General features: G+C 43.8%; 1 protein-coding gene across 1 annotated transcript in view; it reads left to right on the top strand.

Moving 5' to 3' along the window:
• The window catches only part of tll1 (tolloid-like 1), a 42,731-nt gene that overhangs the window by 19,085 nt on the left and 3,560 nt on the right, over positions 1 to 20,086 (top strand). The window contains exons 7-22 of the mRNA XM_069530049.1: positions 561 to 734; positions 859 to 976; positions 2,860 to 3,038; positions 3,442 to 3,547; positions 4,730 to 4,854; positions 6,386 to 6,501; positions 6,709 to 6,811; positions 7,172 to 7,288; positions 7,580 to 7,725; positions 8,350 to 8,545; positions 8,652 to 8,777; positions 9,409 to 9,569; positions 9,659 to 9,839; positions 14,045 to 14,170; positions 16,964 to 17,091; positions 19,073 to 19,286. Coding sequence (XP_069386150.1) covers positions 561 to 734; positions 859 to 976; positions 2,860 to 3,038; positions 3,442 to 3,547; positions 4,730 to 4,854; positions 6,386 to 6,501; positions 6,709 to 6,811; positions 7,172 to 7,288; positions 7,580 to 7,725; positions 8,350 to 8,545; positions 8,652 to 8,777; positions 9,409 to 9,569; positions 9,659 to 9,839; positions 14,045 to 14,170; positions 16,964 to 17,091; positions 19,073 to 19,286 — 2,316 coding nt within the window. The remainder of the gene's footprint in view (positions 1 to 560; positions 735 to 858; positions 977 to 2,859; positions 3,039 to 3,441; positions 3,548 to 4,729; positions 4,855 to 6,385; positions 6,502 to 6,708; positions 6,812 to 7,171; positions 7,289 to 7,579; positions 7,726 to 8,349; positions 8,546 to 8,651; positions 8,778 to 9,408; positions 9,570 to 9,658; positions 9,840 to 14,044; positions 14,171 to 16,963; positions 17,092 to 19,072; positions 19,287 to 20,086) is intronic.

Here is a 20,086-nt window from a genome sequence, read left to right as displayed (position 1 = left end):
TGTCAATCGCTAATTGCTAATGATCAAGTCTCCCAGACTCAGTCATTGCCCTCTATGACCCTGTGCAGAGGGAAGCCGCAGGAGGAGCCCACACCTTGTTTATATCATCATAATGTGAAACACTGTAAATCACTGGTGCTTTTGAGGAGAAAAGAGTCTGTGCTTGTCTGCGGTTGATTGACGATGAGAAAATCAGACATGTGTGAAGAATAAAAACCCCACGATGAAGCTTACAGGCTGAAACATGTTGGGTTTTTTATTAAAAAAGATATTCTCAATACTGTAACTGCTGGACTGTTGACAATTCAGGATTCATTCCATTCTGCACACAAGCAGAAGAAGTTGAGCCAGAGTCGTCTACTCCCTTGGAGAGAATTCAACTCATGCAGCGTGGATTTTAAACTTCTTCAAATTCAATGTGAAGCAAAACGACCAGAGCTTTTTAACTTTTATTCCTCTCACGTCTAAGAAATATCGTAGTATGGAAGCACCTTAATGAAGTTATGATAATAACAGTTTGAACACAGGTATTTTCACAGTCTCTTTCCACACTCTGTTAGATTATCTCCCCAAGAACATCAGCAAGGGAGCTGCCGGTCCCAAGAGCCAAACTGGGAAAGGTGGGAGGACTGGGAGCGCGGCGAAGAGCCGGGTCCCTCGAGCAGCCACATCTCGAGCTGAGAGGATATGGCCTGGAGGAGTCATCCCCTACGTCATAGGAGGAAACTTCACTGGTAAGCAACTCCACTGGACTGCTGCCTGCACTGCTCAGCACTAAAACACACACACAGACACACACAAACACACACACACACACACTGACTGTGTAAAAGTGGGATGTAACTGTGTGTGTTCCAGGCAGCCAGAGGGCCATGTTCAAACAGGCCATGCGTCACTGGGAGAAACAGACGTGCGTAACTTTCATTGAGAAGACAGATGAGGAAAGCTACATCGTGTTCACCTACAGACCCTGTGGGTGAGTCTGGAAGATGTCTCTATGTGTGTGTGTGCGTGTGCGTGTGCGCACCTAGAGCTCAGCAGTGACCTTGTCACAGCGAGAGACGATGCGGTCACTCAACAATGGCTCCGCTTTCCTTCCTGTCCTGCTCCTGTTTCCCCATCCCACCAATCACACGCCGCTTTAAGTGTTTGTATGTTCGTGCAGCTCTTTTTTTTGTTTTTTTTTGTTCTTACTCTGCAGAAGTGCATTGTTCTGTTGAGTGGCAGCACAGTGGGGTCAGAGTGTGTTTGTACAGTGGTGGCACTTCACTGCTCTTATGTTGTAAGGTTTCAGGACGAGGGGGTTTGTCACTGCAGGAGATCGTCTTGTCCTGCAAAGTGTTGAGAGAGCAGGATTCCCACAATTTCCAGTCTTAACCGTAAAATGAGTTGATCCACAGAGAAGAACATCTGACGAGTAATTATCAGGCACAGATACAGAACTGGTTCCATAAAATCAGAATCAATTGAAATAGTATTTGAGATGATATTTAACAAATATCTTGAATCAGATCAAATCATTGCACTGTAAAACATATTATAACAGTATTATTATTCAACATATTTGTTCCCTTTATATTTCCAGTTTGGTATCAACTGTAGAATCCTTTACTCCCTTTCAATTCATCAAGTAGGAACACATATGTGTTTTAAATACAAACAACAGGATTTTGTAGAAGATTACTCACAAAAATTTGGTACTTATTTTAAAACTTAAGTGTTTTTTATGGTGTTGACACAAATATTGAACATTTTAAAGCAGTACTCTGACCTAAAAGTGTAAAAGCACTGAACAAGGATAAGTAAGACGGGAGAGAATCGTCTGCTCACAATGTCTTTGCTCTTAAAATAATATTTCACCCCCGTTGACAAATATCTCCGATCATTTCACTGAAAAGTTTCCTTGGATGTGCACACCTCTCTCTTTCAATTTACCAGATAGACGCACAGCATCATTTCATAATGTGGCAGTGGGAGCAGTTCATTCATTAACAGATCAGATTTTTTAAACGTGAATCCTTACAGGCGTTGAGATGAGCCGCAGATCTACGTGTTAACTGATGATGCCAGTTGTCTCGTGTCCTGTGATTGGCTGCCTTCATCAGAGATTAGACTCTTTAATCTGATGTATAAATATCCTGCAGCTTGGATTTGTGCTGTGTGTGAGTGTGTGGGGGACAGAGAGACGGAACGAAAGACAGAGAAAAGCCAGTCGTGATGGTGCAACAGCAACAATACATCTGCTGCACCTGTTGTGTGTGTGTGTGTGAAGTAATTGTACCGATACAGCCGCTGCAAATCCTGCAAGAAAAGACTCTATCTACTCCAGTGACTCCTGATCCTCGGGCTGCAATCAGCTCGCTGGATAACTTTAATCAGATTTATTAGCCTGGCACGGACGTCTCGGCTAACCACAAAAAGAGAATGAATGTGTGTGTGCGCTTGGTGTGTTTGTGTGTGCTCTGTGTGTGTTCTGTGAGCAGCGATGTGTGAATTCTCACAGCTTATTCACTTTGGGTTATGAAACCACAGCACTGTCGCAACGTCGTATGTGAATAAGTCCTGACGCTTTTCGTCCTGTGGATGTAGGACGAGGCAGGAAATCCTGAAAAGACTTGTGTGTGTGTGTGTGTGTGTTTGAGTGTGTGTGTTTGAGTGTGTGTGTTTGAGTGTGTGTGTGTGTGTGTGTGTGTGTGTGTGTTTGAGTGTGTGTGTTTGAGTGTGTGTGTGTGTGTGTAAGTGTGTGTTTGAGTGTAAGTTGAATACAACACTGCTGAGGCTTTTTCTTTCACTGCTAAATGTGTAGTAAATGTCATCCGCCTATCTCCCTGCTATCAACTTCCTACTAATCCTTATTAGGTGTTGTTCCTATGTGGGTCGTCGTGGCAACGGGCCCCAGGCTATCTCCATAGGCAAGAACTGTGACAAGTTTGGCATCGTGGTGCACGAACTGGGCCACGTCATCGGCTTCTGGCACGAGCACACGCGGCCCGACCGCGACGATCACGTGACCATCATCCGGGACAACATCCAACCAGGTGAGAAGAGACTCGTTACCCAGGATGCAGCTTGAATCATTCGGTTTTGTCTCCGTCTGGAGACAAGTAAGGACACCAACGGACGTGTGTGTTTTACACATTCACACTCGTGTCTGGCTTTGTGTTGAGTGTGAATGAGGCTTTTAATGACTGTGAAGTCACCTACACCTCCAGACTGTCACTCTACAGCGCGCACTCGCCGCCTGACAGGTGTTAAATCAAATGACATCACAGCGTGTCACATCTTTATTTAGAAACTTCTCTTATGCTCTCAAATTCAACTTCAAGTAGTTTAATACGTGTCCTTTAAATGTCCAAGAATATATGTGTTTTTATAGTATCACACTAAATGTGTGTGTGCGCGCATGTGTGTCTGTGTGTGTGTGTGTGTGTGTGTTCCCAGGCCAAGAGTATAACTTCCTCAAGATGGAGCCAGGGGAGGTGAACTCCCTCGGGGAGCCATATGATTTTGATAGCATCATGCACTACGCTCGGAACACCTTCTCACGGTAACCAGCTGCAACGTGTCGTCTGTTCGCAGAACTGATCAGACTCGTGCTCTGAGATTTCTCAACATGCTGCTCTGTGTTTTGTGAAATGTTGATCGTTGTGGAACTCAGCCTGACCAACTTTTATCTCCCATTTGAAGTAGATATTAAAGATTGATTTATTAAGAGCTCTGTCTTGTCCTGGCTGCTTTGTGAGCTCTGTTAAATGGAAAAATAATAAAAACAGAGTAGGTATTCTTGCCGAAGAGCATTTAGTGAAAGTGGTTGTTGTTTTTACACTTGTCCGTTTGTTTGTTGGTTAGAAATATTAATGAAAAACTACTCAGTGGAAGGATGTGACATGGGTCAGGAAAGATCAAACTTCTTTAACATTGTGATATACATTTTGATTAGAAATCAGCCATGTCGGGATTGATATTTATGATTATGTTTGCAATTTGGTGCAGATCCAAATAAAAATCTGGCTCTAGTGAATTTAAGGTTCCCCTCCCCCGTGTGACCCTCGAGGGATAAGTGATAATGGATGGATGGAAATTAAACGGTGTATGAACAACAAATTTAATAGAGAAAACAGTACATATGCTTAGCTAATGTCTTACACAGCAAACTTGTTATTACATTAAAACAAACGTCTTGAACTCTGCATGTGACTTTCTCTTGTGACCAGTGAAATCCAAATCTAAACAACCGCATAACATTCATTTATAAAAGTTCACAAAAAGGTAAAAAAATTTGAGGAAAGTCAACTAAAGTTTCTTTTCAAACAGCCACATTAATCCTGCGTCCTCTCTCAGGTTAGAAACAAGTTAGTGTATCTGAGTTCTAATCAGACTCACGTGGACTTTTCCTGATATATGACGTTGCGCTAAAACTGATGGAAAGTTTCCAGCATTGTGAAGTTCCTTCCCAATCTTTAGACATCTCCACCGTCTAAAATCAGCCAGCTTTGATTTGGCAGCGAGAGGAGTCATGGGTTCACTTTACGTGCTTTCTGTGTGAGGATGCTTTTTAATCTGAGCCATTCCTCCTCTGAAAAAAACTCTGCATGTAGATCCCTGTTTTTCCCGAATTACAGTTTGATCTTTGAACGTATCAAATGATATCGTCGTGAGAATTAAATAAAGTGTTGTAATGTCATATTTAATTAGGAGTCCTTTATTAAATCTCCTTTCCTCCCTGCAGGGGGATGTTCCTCGACACCATCCTCCCATCCAGAGATGAAAACGGCGTTCGGCCTGCGATCGGCCAGCGGACCCGGCTCAGTAAAGGAGACATTGCACAGGCAAGGAAGCTGTATAGATGTCCAGGTACTGACATATTTACTACCAGACCACAGTGTGTATGTGTGTGTGTTGTGTGCTGCCGTCACAGCTGAGGAACAAAAGATCTGTTTATCTGCTCACATCTTTGGTGGGAGACTGGCCCGTCCCTGCGTGCTCCGAGGCACAGCGGTGAAGTTAGGTAATTCCTTTTTCCACGTGACGCTGCCCACTCGGTTTTCAGATCTCAAACACACACACACACACACACACACACACACACACACACACTTGCACGCACACTCTTTCCTCCCATGAGTTCTTGTGCACGCCCGTGCTGTTCTGGCGTCGTCCTGGTCCCAGAGCTGCTGTGACGTGATCTAGATCTGAGCCGTGCTGTAATGTAGCAAAAGGTTCACGATCGCAAATGCTGGCGTACACACACACACACACACACACACACACACACACACATTTACATCCTCAAGACGATTATAGACTCCAGGTCAGTGTGTATGTATGATGTGCGGTATGTGAAAGATATTAATTTCACTTCAACTCTTTGTTTCTTAGTTTTCTTGTGCATGTTTTCATTCACCTTGACTGATTTTATCCAGTTAAATTAGCATTTAATCAGAAAATATGTAAAAATTAAAGAAGTGTGTGTTTATATAATGTATTAATACACATGTACACGCTCTCTGTGTTCTTATATTAAATCCATTTTTGATCCCGGTGAGAGAACAAGACTGTGTTAGTGTGTCTCAGCTGGAGATGGATACGACTCCAACCTTATAAGGTCACATTTGAGTGATACCATATTCACTGACAGATGAACAGTGCCCCAGGGCATTGTGGGGGGAAAACAGCATGCATGATGGGATAGGAGAGGCACATTTGGCTAACCTCCTTTTGAGAGGGAGCGACGGCGATAAACTCAAAATGAAAAATAAAGAGAGAAATGTCGTCTGATATTTTTCCACGAACGGCCTCCCAGCTCCATTATTTCTTGTTTTTTTTAAATTTAAAAGTATGTCACTATTCTTCACTCGTAGTAAAAGAGGCAGCTGGGTTTTGTTTTAAAGCTGCTGTGGGGTGAGGGGGCTCAATGACGGACCTTGTGGTCGGACCTCACAGGTTTACTGATCCACTCAGGAATATGAACTCCATCCTCCTACGTGCAAAACTGAAAGAAACTAAAGAGGACATGAGACATGCGTTATTGTTTGGAAGGCCAATTTTAATTCCTTTACGTTTCTAACAGTTTCCATATGGACGGATCCGATATTGCAGACATGAACGTTGGCACACAAAAGAGTGGACGAGACCGTGGGGATGTTGTTTTGACAAATTGTCTGAATTACATTTATTTTGGTAAATTGGCAGTAAAAAAAATAAAAGTTTGTGCCGATTGAGAATAATAACAGGAGAGAGAGCCAAGTGTTCTTCAGTAACACGCACAGGACTCAGCTGTAAGGATTATACCCAACAGCAGGACTCACCACAAAAATAATGTAACTCCATCTGTGTGTGTGTGTGTGTGTGTGTGTGTGTGTGTGTGTGTGTGTGTGTTTTGCAGCATGCGGAGAGACGCTTCAAGAGTCAACGGGCAACTTCTCGTCTCCTGGTTACCCCAACGGATACCCTTCATACACTCACTGTGTGTGGAGAATATCTGTTACACCTGGGGAAAAGGTACACACACACACACACACACACACACACACACACACACAGAGACACACACACACACACAGAGCACCCTGCAGAGTAGTGCATCCATAGCCAGTAAAAATAAGGACGTTGATTAAGTCCTAACACTTCAGGTACCGTCCTCTTCTGCTCTCTGATAGATCTGGATGAACTTTATTCACTGTGTGTGTTTTTGTTTTCCTCTCGCAGATTGTTCTCAACTTTACCACCATGGATCTGTACAAGAGCAGTCTGTGCTGGTACGACTACATCGAGGTCCGGGATGGATACTGGAGGAAAGCTCCGCTGCTCGGTAAGATCCAGAGGCAGTCAGCCAGGGGTGAGCTGAGATCAGTGTAGATAAGCATGAAGTGTGGATAGGAAGCGGAGAAGACACGCAGCAAAGGGCCGGGTCAGAGCAGCTGCTGCAGGAGGACTCGTCCTCCATAGGACCGGGTCTCACCGTTTTAAAATGTCAATTTTAAACACTTTCAGTACGAGTGGTGCAGCCTGAAATCTCTTGTTTACAAGAAGAAAAATCTGTGTTTTTCATATTTCAAATTGTTTATATGGGAAAGGTTTTTAGGGCAGATTTCAAAACTTCTCCTCCGCCTGACTGAAACATCTTGTGTACTTTTCTGATTTCATGTGTGTGTGTGTGTGTGTTTCACAGGCAGGTTTTGTGGAGATAAAGTTCCTGACGTCTTGATTTCCACCGATAGCAGAATGTGGATTGAGTTCCGCAGCAGCAGCAACTGGGTGGGAAAAGGCTTTGCTGCCGTGTATGAAGGTAACTCCTTTTCTAACGGATCGATCAGATACATCAACGTAGATGTGATAAACTGATAAACTTAAATTATATTAATCCACAGACTGGAAACTCACTGTGTGATGAAACAAACCACTCAATTCAAGTGACTGAGCGACTTTTGTGCATCGATCTCTTGGGGTCTTCATTATTCATTGTGAACCATGCGTGTGTTTCAGCTGTTGTGGGTCAGTGGAGTTACTGATAGCTCATCCTGTCTCTTTCTGTGTCTCTCTGTCTTTCTGTCTGTCTGTCTGTCTGTCTCGTGTGCAGCGATCTGTGGGGGGGAGATCACCAAGGACTCGGGACAGATTCAGTCGCCCAACTACCCCGACGACTACAGACCGTCCAAAGAGTGTGTGTGGAGGATCACTGTGTCCGAGGGCTACAACGTCGGGCTCAGCTTCCAGGCCTTCGAGGTGACTCACTCCCTCCCGGCATGCATGTGTGCGCTCATGTTTGCGTGTGTGTGTTTGTGTGTGTGTGTGTGTGTGTGTGTGTGTCTGTGTGTGTGTTTGTGTGTGTGTGCGTGCTTAGGAATGTCTGGGTCAAATTTCATGCTTGTATAGCTGCTAAGAAGTTAATAAAAGCGGTGCGTGTATTTGTGCATGCGCGGCCATGTGTGTGTCTGTGTGTGTGTGTCTGTGTGTGTGTGTGTGTGTGTGTCTGTGTGTGTGTGTGTGGGTGTGAGCAGAGCAGTTGAGGATTAGATTTGTAGTTGTTTCGCTGTAAAAATGTCAGAGTACTAAATGACTCAGTGTGTTGCCAACCTGCCGTCACACATGAATGTTCAGCATCTCATTGCAACAACTGCTCCATTCTTTTCTATTCTACTGTATTTTAAGATAAGATAAGAAGCAAAGTGCACTCTAGAGCATTCCACTCTACATGTGACACTTTATAAAGATGTGTGTGTACTAGAAATGTTGTGTATACATGTGTGTAGGTATAAATTGACAGTAGTATATAATATGATATGAATATAAAAATCAGTGAAGACCTTTATTCTTAGTATTTTCGTATCTCACTGTGTGTTTCTGCAGATTGAGAGGCACGACAGCTGTGCATACGACTACCTGGAGGTTCGGGATGGCCCCCTGGAGACCAGCCCCCTGATAGGTCGCTTCTGCGGCTACGACAAACCCGAGGACGTGCGCTCCACGTCACACACGCTCTGGATGAAGTTCGTCTCAGACGGGACGGTCAACAAGGCCGGCTTTGCTGCTAACTTTTTCAAAGGTGCGTGTTTGTAATGGAGAGAGGCTGAGTGAGTGTGTCGATTGTGTTTTGCACCACAGCGTTCCTCCTGTGTGTAAAAATGTGCTCTGACGTGTGTGTTTTTCAGAGGAGGATGAGTGTGCCAAGCCAGACAATGGTGGTTGTGAACAGAGGTGTGTAAACACCCTCGGCAGCTTCAAGTGCGCCTGTGACCCGGGCTATGAACTGGCTCCTGACAAGAAGAGCTGTGAAGGTAACAGAGTGTGTGTGTGTGTGTGTGTGTGTGTGTGTGTGTGTGTGTGGGTGTGTGTGGTATGCTGAACTCAGGATTCCATGTGCATTCCTTTGCCTCTGTGTGTTTCTGGAGGATGTGAGTGTAACTCGTCAGAATTAAAAAAACATCCGAACAGCCTCCATCAACAGGAAAAAACACGTGCGTCGTTGTTCCAGAGCCTCAAACCCTGTGAAGGTCCTTTAATCCCACAAAACTGATGAAGTGCCTATAAAGACCCACACGCTGAAGCAACTGAACAAGCCACTTCTGAGAACGCTGCAAGTGGCTTGTCCAAATTGTGGCTTTGCTGTATTTCCTCTTTAGAGCGGTCGTTACTTTGGCTTGTGCAGCGAATTAACATGTGGGAACAATATGAGGGCTGTAAATAAAGATGGACGACGTGTCTCCACTTAGTCCCACTCTCCAGAAAATAAACTAAAATACCCCGGATACAGACACATGTCTGTGCAGTAGCAATGGAGCCATTGTTTCACCTCGTTTATCCAACAACCAATTAAACCCAAACTTACCAGAACACTTTAACAACAGCGTGATAAGAGCTATTTAAAGCGACTCTCTGAATGGTTTGTTTGTATGTGTGCGTTTGCAGCTGCGTGTGGTGGCCTTCTCTCAAAGTTGAACGGCACCATCAGCACCCCCGGTTGGCCTAAAGAGTATCCACCCAACAAGAACTGCGTGTGGCAGGTGGTCGCCCCCAACCAGTACCGCATCTCCATGCAGTTTGAGGCCTTTGAGCTGGAGGGGAATGAGGTGAGGGTGTGTTGTGACGCGTTCATTAAAATAAAATCTGGGGTGCTGAGAGGGGGCGTGTCACTGAAGCCCGTAATTTGTGTGTTCAGGTGTGTAAATACGACTACGTGGAGGTGCGGAGCGGCCTCTCGTCCGACTCTAAGCTGCATGGGAAATACTGCGGCACCGAGGTCCCCGAGGTCATCACCTCTCAATACAACAACATGAGAATTGAGTTCAAGTCCGACAACACGGTCTCCAAGAAAGGATTCAAGGCCCACTTCTTCTCAGGTAAGAGTGTGTGTGTGTGTGTGTTGCCGCCGCAGGACCAGTTTGACAGTTTATTATATGGACCAGCTGCTGTCATCCACACTATAAACCTTTTTAACATGAAGAGAGATTACAACATTCAGGGAGGAGTCGGACAAATAAAAGAAGCTTGTAACAGGTGAAAAATGATATTTCATTATTCTGAGGTGTAATTCACCCACAGGGTCTGAGTCGTTCTCACTGAATCTTGTTTCTACACGTGGATCAAACTTCTGATCCTCTCGCCAAAAAATATTTGACATACGACGACTAATATTGCTTATTTTATGACCTGTACTACAGCCAGTCACCAGGGGGCGATCAAGATGATTTGGCTTCAATTTTAGGAGCTATCAAGACGTCCATCTTTATTTACAGTCAATGGTTTGAACCGTGAAGTTTAGGCGAGCAGGAAAACTGGCTGAGGCAGAATTCATCAGAGGCCTTTGCTACAGTTCATGTCAGATTTGCTGTGTGTTATTGAGTTTGTTTGCTTGTTTGTTTGCTTGTATTTGTCCATAATCATGTGCATATGTCTGTGTCCATACGGTTATTTAGCTTGTCTACGTGTGCTGTGTCTGTCTGTCGTCTGTCTGTCTGTCGTCTGTCTGTCGTGCTGTATCTCTGTGGCTTCCTGCACCCACCCTGCTCCGCCCTCTCTCCTTCAGACAGACTGGCTCTGTGTCAGGAGCGTATGTTTGTGTTTGAGTCATGCCAGGACATAAAGCACGGCCGCTCTCCCGCTCGTGGCCGCATCAACAACAAGCTGGCGACCTCATCGAGGGTCAGAGGTAACATGACCTCGCAATCGGCCCCTCTGATTGGCTCAGGTCTACCATAATATTTAGGGGAATGGATGGATCGAACCTCAATGGTGCGGATCGTTGTTTAATCCATTCTCCTTCAGAGGGAAATCGTGCTGTGTCCTGATTCCACGCTGGGTGCTATTGCAGCTCTGTATCAACAAGGCTGGACGATGATAAATGAGAGTGACCACACACACTGCAGCACGCTGGTCTTGTGGAGCTTCTCCACACAAACGATGTTTTCGCTCAGGACCCCAAGGAAGTGCAGCGTTTAGTGCGAAGTTGTTTTGATGATGCTCAGAAGAAAACTGCAAGCTAGAAGACTTAAGGTCAAACGATCAGGCCCATTTTAAACAGGCACTGTGCTCGTACAAGAAAAATACAAAGGGGAAATCGTACGTCACGTGCACGACTAGGTGTCAATGCCCCATTTTCAAGTGTAGCAAATAAAAAGCAGGAGTGGGCAAGTTTTGAAATGTTGATAATACGCAGACTGGAACCAGATTTATAGACAGTGGCAGATCAGACTGTGCATCTCAAGTGTCCCTCAGGGTCTTAAAACGCTTTGAACGGGACCAAATACTCAGCTGTAGGTAGAATATGACCGCCTCAGTTTCCTCTTTCCACGCACCAGTTCCTCCTCCACCTTGCTGCGACCTCGAATCGTTCTGTGTTGATTTGTCATGGATCCACGTTATTAGGACATAGATCGAGCATTAATGTTGTACAACGATCTTCAAGATCGACCACGATATAAAACCATCAACTGCCCCTACTTAACAGATAAATACTATTTTTTTGAGAAGTTTCAGGAACATTACCAATGTACCCAATTTGTTTGCGGCTGTAAGAAGCTTTTCTCTTGTGCATTGCATTATACTTTCCAGGCATTACACCATTATAGACAGGGGAGAGATAATTTTATATAATTTAAATTAGATACCTTTGAGCAATGAGCATGTGGAATGGAATTTGGACACAGCTTTGATTTTCCTGTGAAAACACAACAAATATCTCCATCCCCTCACAACAGGGATGAATTTGTTGGATGTTGACGTCAGAAAATAACACTTTTCAAGAAGCTGTCCCGAAGAGAAGATCCAGTTTTCTGCTCCTCTCTGCTGAAACTGATCAGCTCAGACAACTTCCCCTCAACTATTCAGTATACCTCGTCCTGCATCAGAGGAAGTAGAGCAACTGTCAAAGTGCATCTACCTGGAACACACAGGAGAGAAACTTCTTAATCAGACACGTGTTTCTGTCTTTATATTAAAAGTCGAGTGACTCAGCTTTTGCCAGAAACTTCCGGGGAAAGCTTTTGGTTGGTGACAAGCCAACAGCTTTAGGGAGGTCCCTTCAGCCTCCCACATACTACTAATCCATGTGTGTGTGTGTGCGTGCAATGTGCGCTTGACCTGAAGAAAGCTACAATGAACACTGCGTAGCATCAACCGCAAAGCTTCTTAACCTGTGATAGGGTGAGACTGGGCCCACAATAGCACTGTAATACCACATCAGACACAGACAAACACACACACACACACACATGCACATACACACACACACACACACACACACATGCACAGAAGGATTTAGTGGTTTCATTAAAAGCAGATCTTGTTTGATTCACAAGCTCTTGAGTTTAGGTGAGACTCGGCGTCTGTGTCTAATCTCACATCTCTTTATAGGAATCTATTCCACACACACACACACACACACACACACACACACACACTCTCCTCAGTCTTCCTGTGCGGTCATGTGTCCATCTCCTCTGTCCCTCACACCGTCACTGTTGTAAAACGTGGCAGTCTCACACAGAGAGGAGTCTGTCCGGCTTCTTCCACCTCCACCCGGTGAGCCGCTCTGTTGCCCCCAGTGTTCGGCCTCACTGAAGGGCTTTGTCGTCACCCAGCCGTCCTGAGGAGGAGCCTCATGTGGCTGGAAGAAAAAGTCACTGACCAGAGGATGAGGGAGAGAAAACACCTTTGTTGTGTTGGCTGATTTGTTTTTTTGTCTACATAACTCAATCAGTCAGTTTATATTCCTGCCGTGCATCCTCAGAACCTTATTTTAAACTTCAGTGCTGATCCAAATTGTTGAAATAAACCTCACAAAAGATGCAGCTCTGCAGCGATATGATTGTTGAACGCTGATCTTCAGTCACAGGGCAGAATGAGCTGCAGCAGGACACGAGCTAAAGCGTGCAATGTGATTTTAACGTCCTCCTCTGGTGAAAATCAAGATTTAAACATGTCAACATGCCCCTTGTTCCTTTTCTAAGACAAATAGAATATTTCTTCACACATTCGTGATGTCAGGTCGATGGGATCAAATGTGAAGACAGCGATCTCTGAAGCTTTTCTCAGGTTCTGCAGCGTCTTCATTTAGCAGCGGGGGTGCGGCCACATGGAGAAAACAGCTGATCTGAAAACAGCTGTTATGGTCGGAGACCCTCAGAGCCAAAGTTTAACCACAGAGCAGCCATGACCCTGAGGAGACAACTGAACCAGAAACACACACACACACACACACACACACACACTAATTAACTTAAATCTTCGTTAAGCTGTCTTTTGTCTTTTTGAATTGTTTCACCATGAATGTTATTGTTTCACAGTTCTGGGTAATTTCTATCATCAAACCTTTTTTTTTTTCCTGCAACCCGTCTTTTAGAGAGCTTTAGTTGTTGGCATGGTAACAGTGTGGGCTGCAGACGGGGTTTTAAAGCTGGGATGGTCCTTCATCTCGTCAGGCTTTAAATCTCAGACCTGCAAACAACAACTTTAACTTGACGCTTGACAACAGTTCTGTGTGAACATGTTAGTTTAAACTAGAGCTCAACCGTTTTAAAGGTTTGCCAACAAAAGTCAGTTTATATGATTATATGATTTTATAAAAATATCAATAACATCTTAGGAATCATCGACATTTTATTTTTTAAATAAGTGTATTGACCGATATCGGTATCGAAAATAGTTCCTCCCTATATCAGTATCGACCCAAACATCCGTATCCGTCCAGCTCTATAGGACATTGTGAGAAAACATTTGTAAATGGTCTCACTGTTATTTCTTTGTCATGACGGTTTGATAACAACATCTTGGGACTGTTCTTTAAAGTAAATATAAAGATATTGGAATCAGTTTTGGCTCCCAGAAATGGGTTGAGCTCTAGTGAAGATTCCTGTTTGTTTCTTTTCATCACGTATATATCTCTGTCTGTCACTGCCTCCTCCCTTCATTTATCTTTTCATTTTCCTCCCCGTCCTAAATGTCTCCATCACGCCCCTCCACTCCCTCTCCCCCCTGCCTGACCTCCTGCCTCCGTCTCTTTGCTGTTTTCCACACGAGTGACGTGTTGCATGTGTGTCCCTCACAGACAAGGATGAGTGCAGCAAGGACAACGGCGGCTGCCAGCACGAGTGCATCAACACAGTGGGCTCGTACGTTTGTCAGTGTCGCCACGGCTTTGTGCTGCATGAGAACAAACATGACTGTAAGGAAGGTGGGTTTCACGTACATTCACATCCGCACACACACTGGCACAAAAACACTGGGACGCACATGCACGTCTTTACACATCCACACAAGCATGCGGTCATTCACGAGAACGACCATCGTCCATCGTACGGTCCCTACTCATATCAGCGTCCCCATGACAACAGAATGGCCCTCCCCATTTGAGTTTTTTTTTTTTTTTTTTAACATACATGTCTTTCCAGTGTTGGAACCTGCACACAGAGACGGAGTCACTAAAATCTGATACTTGACTTTGACCTGACTGATGTTTGACTTAACTTTGAGATCGGACTGGACGTGGACGAACAGCATCGATGATGGATGGACTTGAAAGCAAATTTCAAATCTAAATTATTGACTCCACAACAGTCCCCTCAAATCCAATAAGGATAAAATTACAAACACTCCGACTCGACTGTTCACTGTCCATTTTGACTTGAAAGCAAAAACATTCAAATCTCAAAGTTTTGTCGAGTTCAATTCCAGAAATAAACCAAAAAGAGGAAAAACAGTCCTTGCAACATATTTTGGATTTGTTATTATTCGACCCATATGCAATCACATCGTTAAACAATGTTCCTGCTGAAACAGATCGTTCCTCGAGGGGCCGTATTGAAAAACACTCGGTGGCTGCTCCATGCTGATCAGTGGTGGTTTGAAACCAGCGCGTTACAAGACCTGACTCTTCAGTCTGAACGACTTAACTCTCACATGACTCTCGTGGTTTGACTTGAACTTGCTTCAAAAGACAAACAGCTCTGCTCACTGTGGTGGGGGAAAGGTCTCCGTCAGACAGTAAACATTATTTATTAAAAGCCATTAGCACATTACCATGTTCACAGACACACACACACACAAAATATCACACTCAGGTCTTTGAAGTTGAACTTTTGAACATTTACACACACACACACACACACACACACCACATCAATACACACCTCACTAAAGGCTCTCTGTGCTGCTCATAAAAAGACTCATGTTTCAAACATCTGGGAGCCTGAAGTTTCACATGTCGCTCCGTCTTCCTGTGTGTGTGTGTGTGTGTGTGTGTTTGTGACCCAGCGAGTTTACAGAATCATGCTCATCCATCCTCCCACCGCACAGCTGTGTGTGGTTATGTACATACATACTGTATGTGAGTGCCTGTGTGTGTACTGTAGTTTCAACACGAGGAGATGCTGCCGTGTTATTAACATGTTAGGCCTTTGTATGTGATAGCTACTTGGCAGAGGCGTGTGTGTGTGTGTGTGTGTGTGTGTAAAGGAAAGAAGATAAAAAGATAAAGATCCAGTTATTTCCTTTTCATGAAATGTTAAAGTCGATGAATGAATGAATGAACTGTTAATACTGTGACGTCATTACACTTCCTGTTACTGACACTCACTCGATAATGTGATGAGAAGTTTACCTGTGGTGTTTTGTCAGACCACATCATTACAGTTTGAATTTAATGTCGGAGCTCAGTTATTTTTCGAACTGTCCACAGAGTGTGACTTTTTAAAGTCTCTGTAGTTTGTGATGAATGACTCATTTATACGTTTGCTCTTGTAAATCCATCTCACTCTGTATGTGGGTCCAGTTTGTCTGACTCCAAAATAAAAAAGTGTCGCTCTGGAACCCATCTTGTTGTCTTGTAAATGCCTCCACGCCTCCCATCACCTCACTGTGCCACTCCACTCCTCTCACACCATTCATTCAAACTCACGTACACGGCACACGGTGCAGCCATCGTGGATTTCGAGGTCGGTAATCCCGAGCTCCGAGGTGTAATGGAACGCGGCATAACTTCAGCAGCTGCGGCTCTGTTGTTAGCATGTTAAAATATGATGTGTAGCCATGAAGTACAGTGTCAAAGCTACCGTTAGTCACCTGCTCAGGAGTGACAACGGAAACCAAACTGTTATGTCTGATTTGTTTCGTGAGATTCTGTTGCTGTCATTCAGATCTTTGGAGGTCACGAACACGACGCAGGAGTCGTCATCTGATTTCTATTTAAATCCAAAGATACAGAAACAATAACAGAGCGACTGTTTCCCACCAACAGGTCTCAGCTGTCAATCATGACCTGGTTTTTAAAAGAAAGTTACCAAAAAACGAATTTGCAAAATTTAGAAAAATCATAGAGAGAAGAATTCATGTCACACGTGTTGTGACACTTTGGCTTCACTACTGGGGAGCCGTCATGTCGTCCATCTCTTTTTACGCTCTATGTCCACACCATTACATGGAACTGATTTAATTTTAGAGGTAACTCAATCCTAAATTCACAGAGGCTGCAGTTTGTGGTGTTTGCGGTTCATTTTGTGTTTGAAGGAAGAGTTAAAAGCAACTTTTGTTTCTCTATAATTGGTGAATATTATAGATTGTTGCAGAAAAATGAAATCGAACTCAGTTGAGATACTGTATTTTGTGTGTGGCGGATTTACCCATGAATGAAAAATTAGTTATTCCGTTTCTATGACTAATTATAATGAAGAAAAAAAATGCCTTGGAAATGGAAAAAAAAAAATCCAAAATTGATGTGCAGTGTTCGCACAAAACAGTCTCACAGCAGCAGAGTCTTCGTGCAAAGCGAGCGTGCATGTGAAATTCATACTGAACTTGTCACCAGGATGTGTTTCTTTGAGATCTCCTCTCTCTGGTTTGGTTCTCTCGTTTCTCTCCTTCCTGTTCCCTTTCCATTTCCTCTGACCTTTTCCTGTGCAGCCACGATTTTAACTTCCCCTCTGTGTGTGTGTGTGTGTGTGTTTCTGTGTGTGTGTGTGTGTGTGTCCAGCTGAGTGCGAGCATAAGATCCACAGCCCCATTGGGACCCTGAGCAGCCCCAACTGGCCAGACAAGTATCCCAGCCGTAAGGAGTGCACCTGGGACATCACGGCCACGCCGGGGCACCGAGTCAAGATCGTAAGTTTGACTCAAATGATGCATCGACTGAATTATTCCGTCTCTCTCTGTATAGAACATTGTGCCCCCCCCCCCCCCCCCCCCCCCCTCCTCCTCGTAGCGATGCATTATTCTGTCTGTGGGGTCGTGTTGTGTTAAAAAGCTTCAGGCTGCCACAGTCATCTCTCGTTCCCATGTTCTACATATGAAACCCAAATGTGAATGGGGGGGGGCGAACGTGCGTGTTCATATATTCGGGCTAACTACAAGCGTGTGCTGCTCATGCATTAGTAAGAGGCCTTGGGCAATGGCCATCTGTGTCTTTATGTGTTTGTGTGTGCATGCTCACTCACACACACACACACACACACGGGCACGTTTGTAAGCAGTAATTCGATGACACAGATCGTTGTCTTCACATTTTCTGATTCATCTTTTAATCTAGACCAGAAACAGTTTAAGCTTCAAAGAAGAGTTTTGTTTTCAGTTTTTTGTAACTCAGACGAGGAGGTTGTGTTTCAAGCTACTAAAACGATTTCCATGAAAGTCGGTGGAAGGATGTGAGTCAGGGAAGAACCCAGGATTTTTTTTTTGTTTGTTTGTTTTCAACGTTGGGAGATCGAGTGTTTTTTCAACATCTTCGTTTGATTTCTCAGAGAATAACCCGTGAATCTTGACGAAAGACATCAGGCATATTCACGGGGACTGATATTCACGAGTGTGTTTCATCTGCTCGAGATCGAGTGGATTTGAGTGTGGACTGCTGGGCCCTGGCCAAGTTTTATTTTGATTCCAGTTTTGCTTGCTCTGTACATTGAAAGACATTATATAAATCAAAGTTATAACAATAAAAGTAATAATAATAATTCATGGATGATGTTTGGTCGAGACACACACACACGCAGGATTTGACTCTCCACGTCTTCTCTGCAGCCACATGATGAACTTGCTGTTTCCAAAATTGTCATCAGCTGTCATTTAGTTTTTATAATCTCTTATCAGCACTTACATAACTGAACAGACGTTACATCATCGAGAGTCACACCTCTTTAGAGTGTGACTACGTGTGAGTTACACACACATTCGGAAACGTGTACTTTGTGTGTGTGTGTGTTGAGATTAGCATGAGTCCATGGGAATGACATCACAGTGGGATAAATTTAATACCAGGAATCTGAAGGTAGCCTTGAAGGTCATTCTGTTACTGCGTCTTAACTCTGCCTCTCTCACACACACACACACACAAACACACACTTCAGAATAACAACAGATCCAAAACCAGTCTCACCTGAGCCTCACACTCACAAACATCTGGAAACCATCACCAGCATCTCAGTAATAACATCCGAACATCTGCCCACCTTCACTCTCCTCTCTCCTTCCCTCTGGTTTGTATAAATCGATGTGTTGTGGTAGTTTGTGTTGTTTTGTGTTGCTTCGCGGTGGCGTGACAGAGTCCCGCTCAGGAAGCAGACACAGAGGTGTGTGAGTGTGTGTGGGAGGGAGGCCTGCGAGGTGCGATGACTCAGCTCGCGGTGACTGGATGAGATTATGAATCGTGACACTTTGTACGACCGTGTCAGTGTGTAAAGTCGAGGCAGGGGGTTTCTCCTCTGATGTATTTAAAGACACGAGATGCAAACATATCTCTATTTTTAAACATCTTCCCAACCGAGTCAGTGTAAAATGTTCCGACGCTGAGAGAACAAACTTTGCACTGAGGAGAAATTGACTTTAAATGAAGACACAGCGAAGCGACGATGGTGGTGAATCACAATTCAGTTTATCATTTTTACACTTATTTATAACCACACGTGAATGATACACGTGTCTGTCCTCGTTTTGAAAGTTTTATTTGCCGTATGATAAGTACTCTGGATGATTCACAGACCTGAAATTCAAAATGTTTCTACCGCAACGGCTCTCTACTAAAGACACGATGGGACAGACGGGACATTCTTGTCTCAGCATCCTCTCATATCTCACTCGTCTGTCTCTGCAGAGCTTCAGCGAGTTCGAGATCGAGCAGCATCAGGAGTGTGCGTACGACCACCTGGAGGCCTTCGACGGGGACACCGACACGGCCGCCATCTTGGGTCGACTGTGTGGCAGCAAGGTCCCGGAGCCGCTGGTCTCCACCGGGAACAAGATGTACCTCCGCTTCATCTCTGACGCCTCGGTGCAACGAAAGGGCTTCCAAGCTACACACTCCACAGGTGTGTGTGTGAAGTTTATGTCTACTGCCGTTCACGTTAAATGACTTTGTGTTGTGTGTGTGTGTGTGTGTGTGTGTGTGTGTGTGTGTGTGTGTGTGTGTGTGTATAAGGAACATTAAATTGGATTTGCTCCAGTTTGACTAGTTTTGTAGGAGCAATACCTCCCTCTGGTGGTGATGGGGAGCACACACATGATGAAAACACATGAAGTCTGACTTGCATATAATTTTTTTCAGGTAAAATTTTTGCATAACTTGCAAAAACTGCACATGCTCTCTCAGATCTGGAGAAATGACAACTTTGTACAGCTTCAGTTATTTATCTTCAAATCTGTATTTATATTTTGTCGAAATTTCCCACGGGATAAATAAAGTATCTATCTATCTATCTATCTATCTATCTATCTATCTATCTATCTATTTATCTATCTATCTATCTATCTATCTATCTATCTATTAATCTATCTATCTATTAAACTATCTATCTATCCATCTATCTAATTTATCTATCTATCTATTAAACTATCTATCTATCTATTTATCTATTTATCTATCTATTAATCTATCGATCTATCTATCTATCTATCTATTTATCTATCTCTCTATCTATTAATCTATCTATCTATCTATCTATCTATCTATTAATCGATCTATCTATCTATCTATCTATCTATCTATTAATCTATCCATCTATTAAACTATCTATCTATCCATCTATCTTATTTATCTATCTATCTATTAAACTATCTATCTATCTATCTATTAATCTATCTATCTATCTATCTATCTATCTATCTATCT

Source organism: Paralichthys olivaceus, chromosome 8 (genome assembly GCF_024713975.1).
Source record: "Paralichthys olivaceus isolate ysfri-2021 chromosome 8, ASM2471397v2, whole genome shotgun sequence".
In the NCBI taxonomy this organism is placed as follows: domain Eukaryota; kingdom Metazoa; phylum Chordata; class Actinopteri; order Pleuronectiformes; family Paralichthyidae; genus Paralichthys; species Paralichthys olivaceus.
This window is presented reverse-complemented; position numbering and strand designations above follow the sequence as displayed.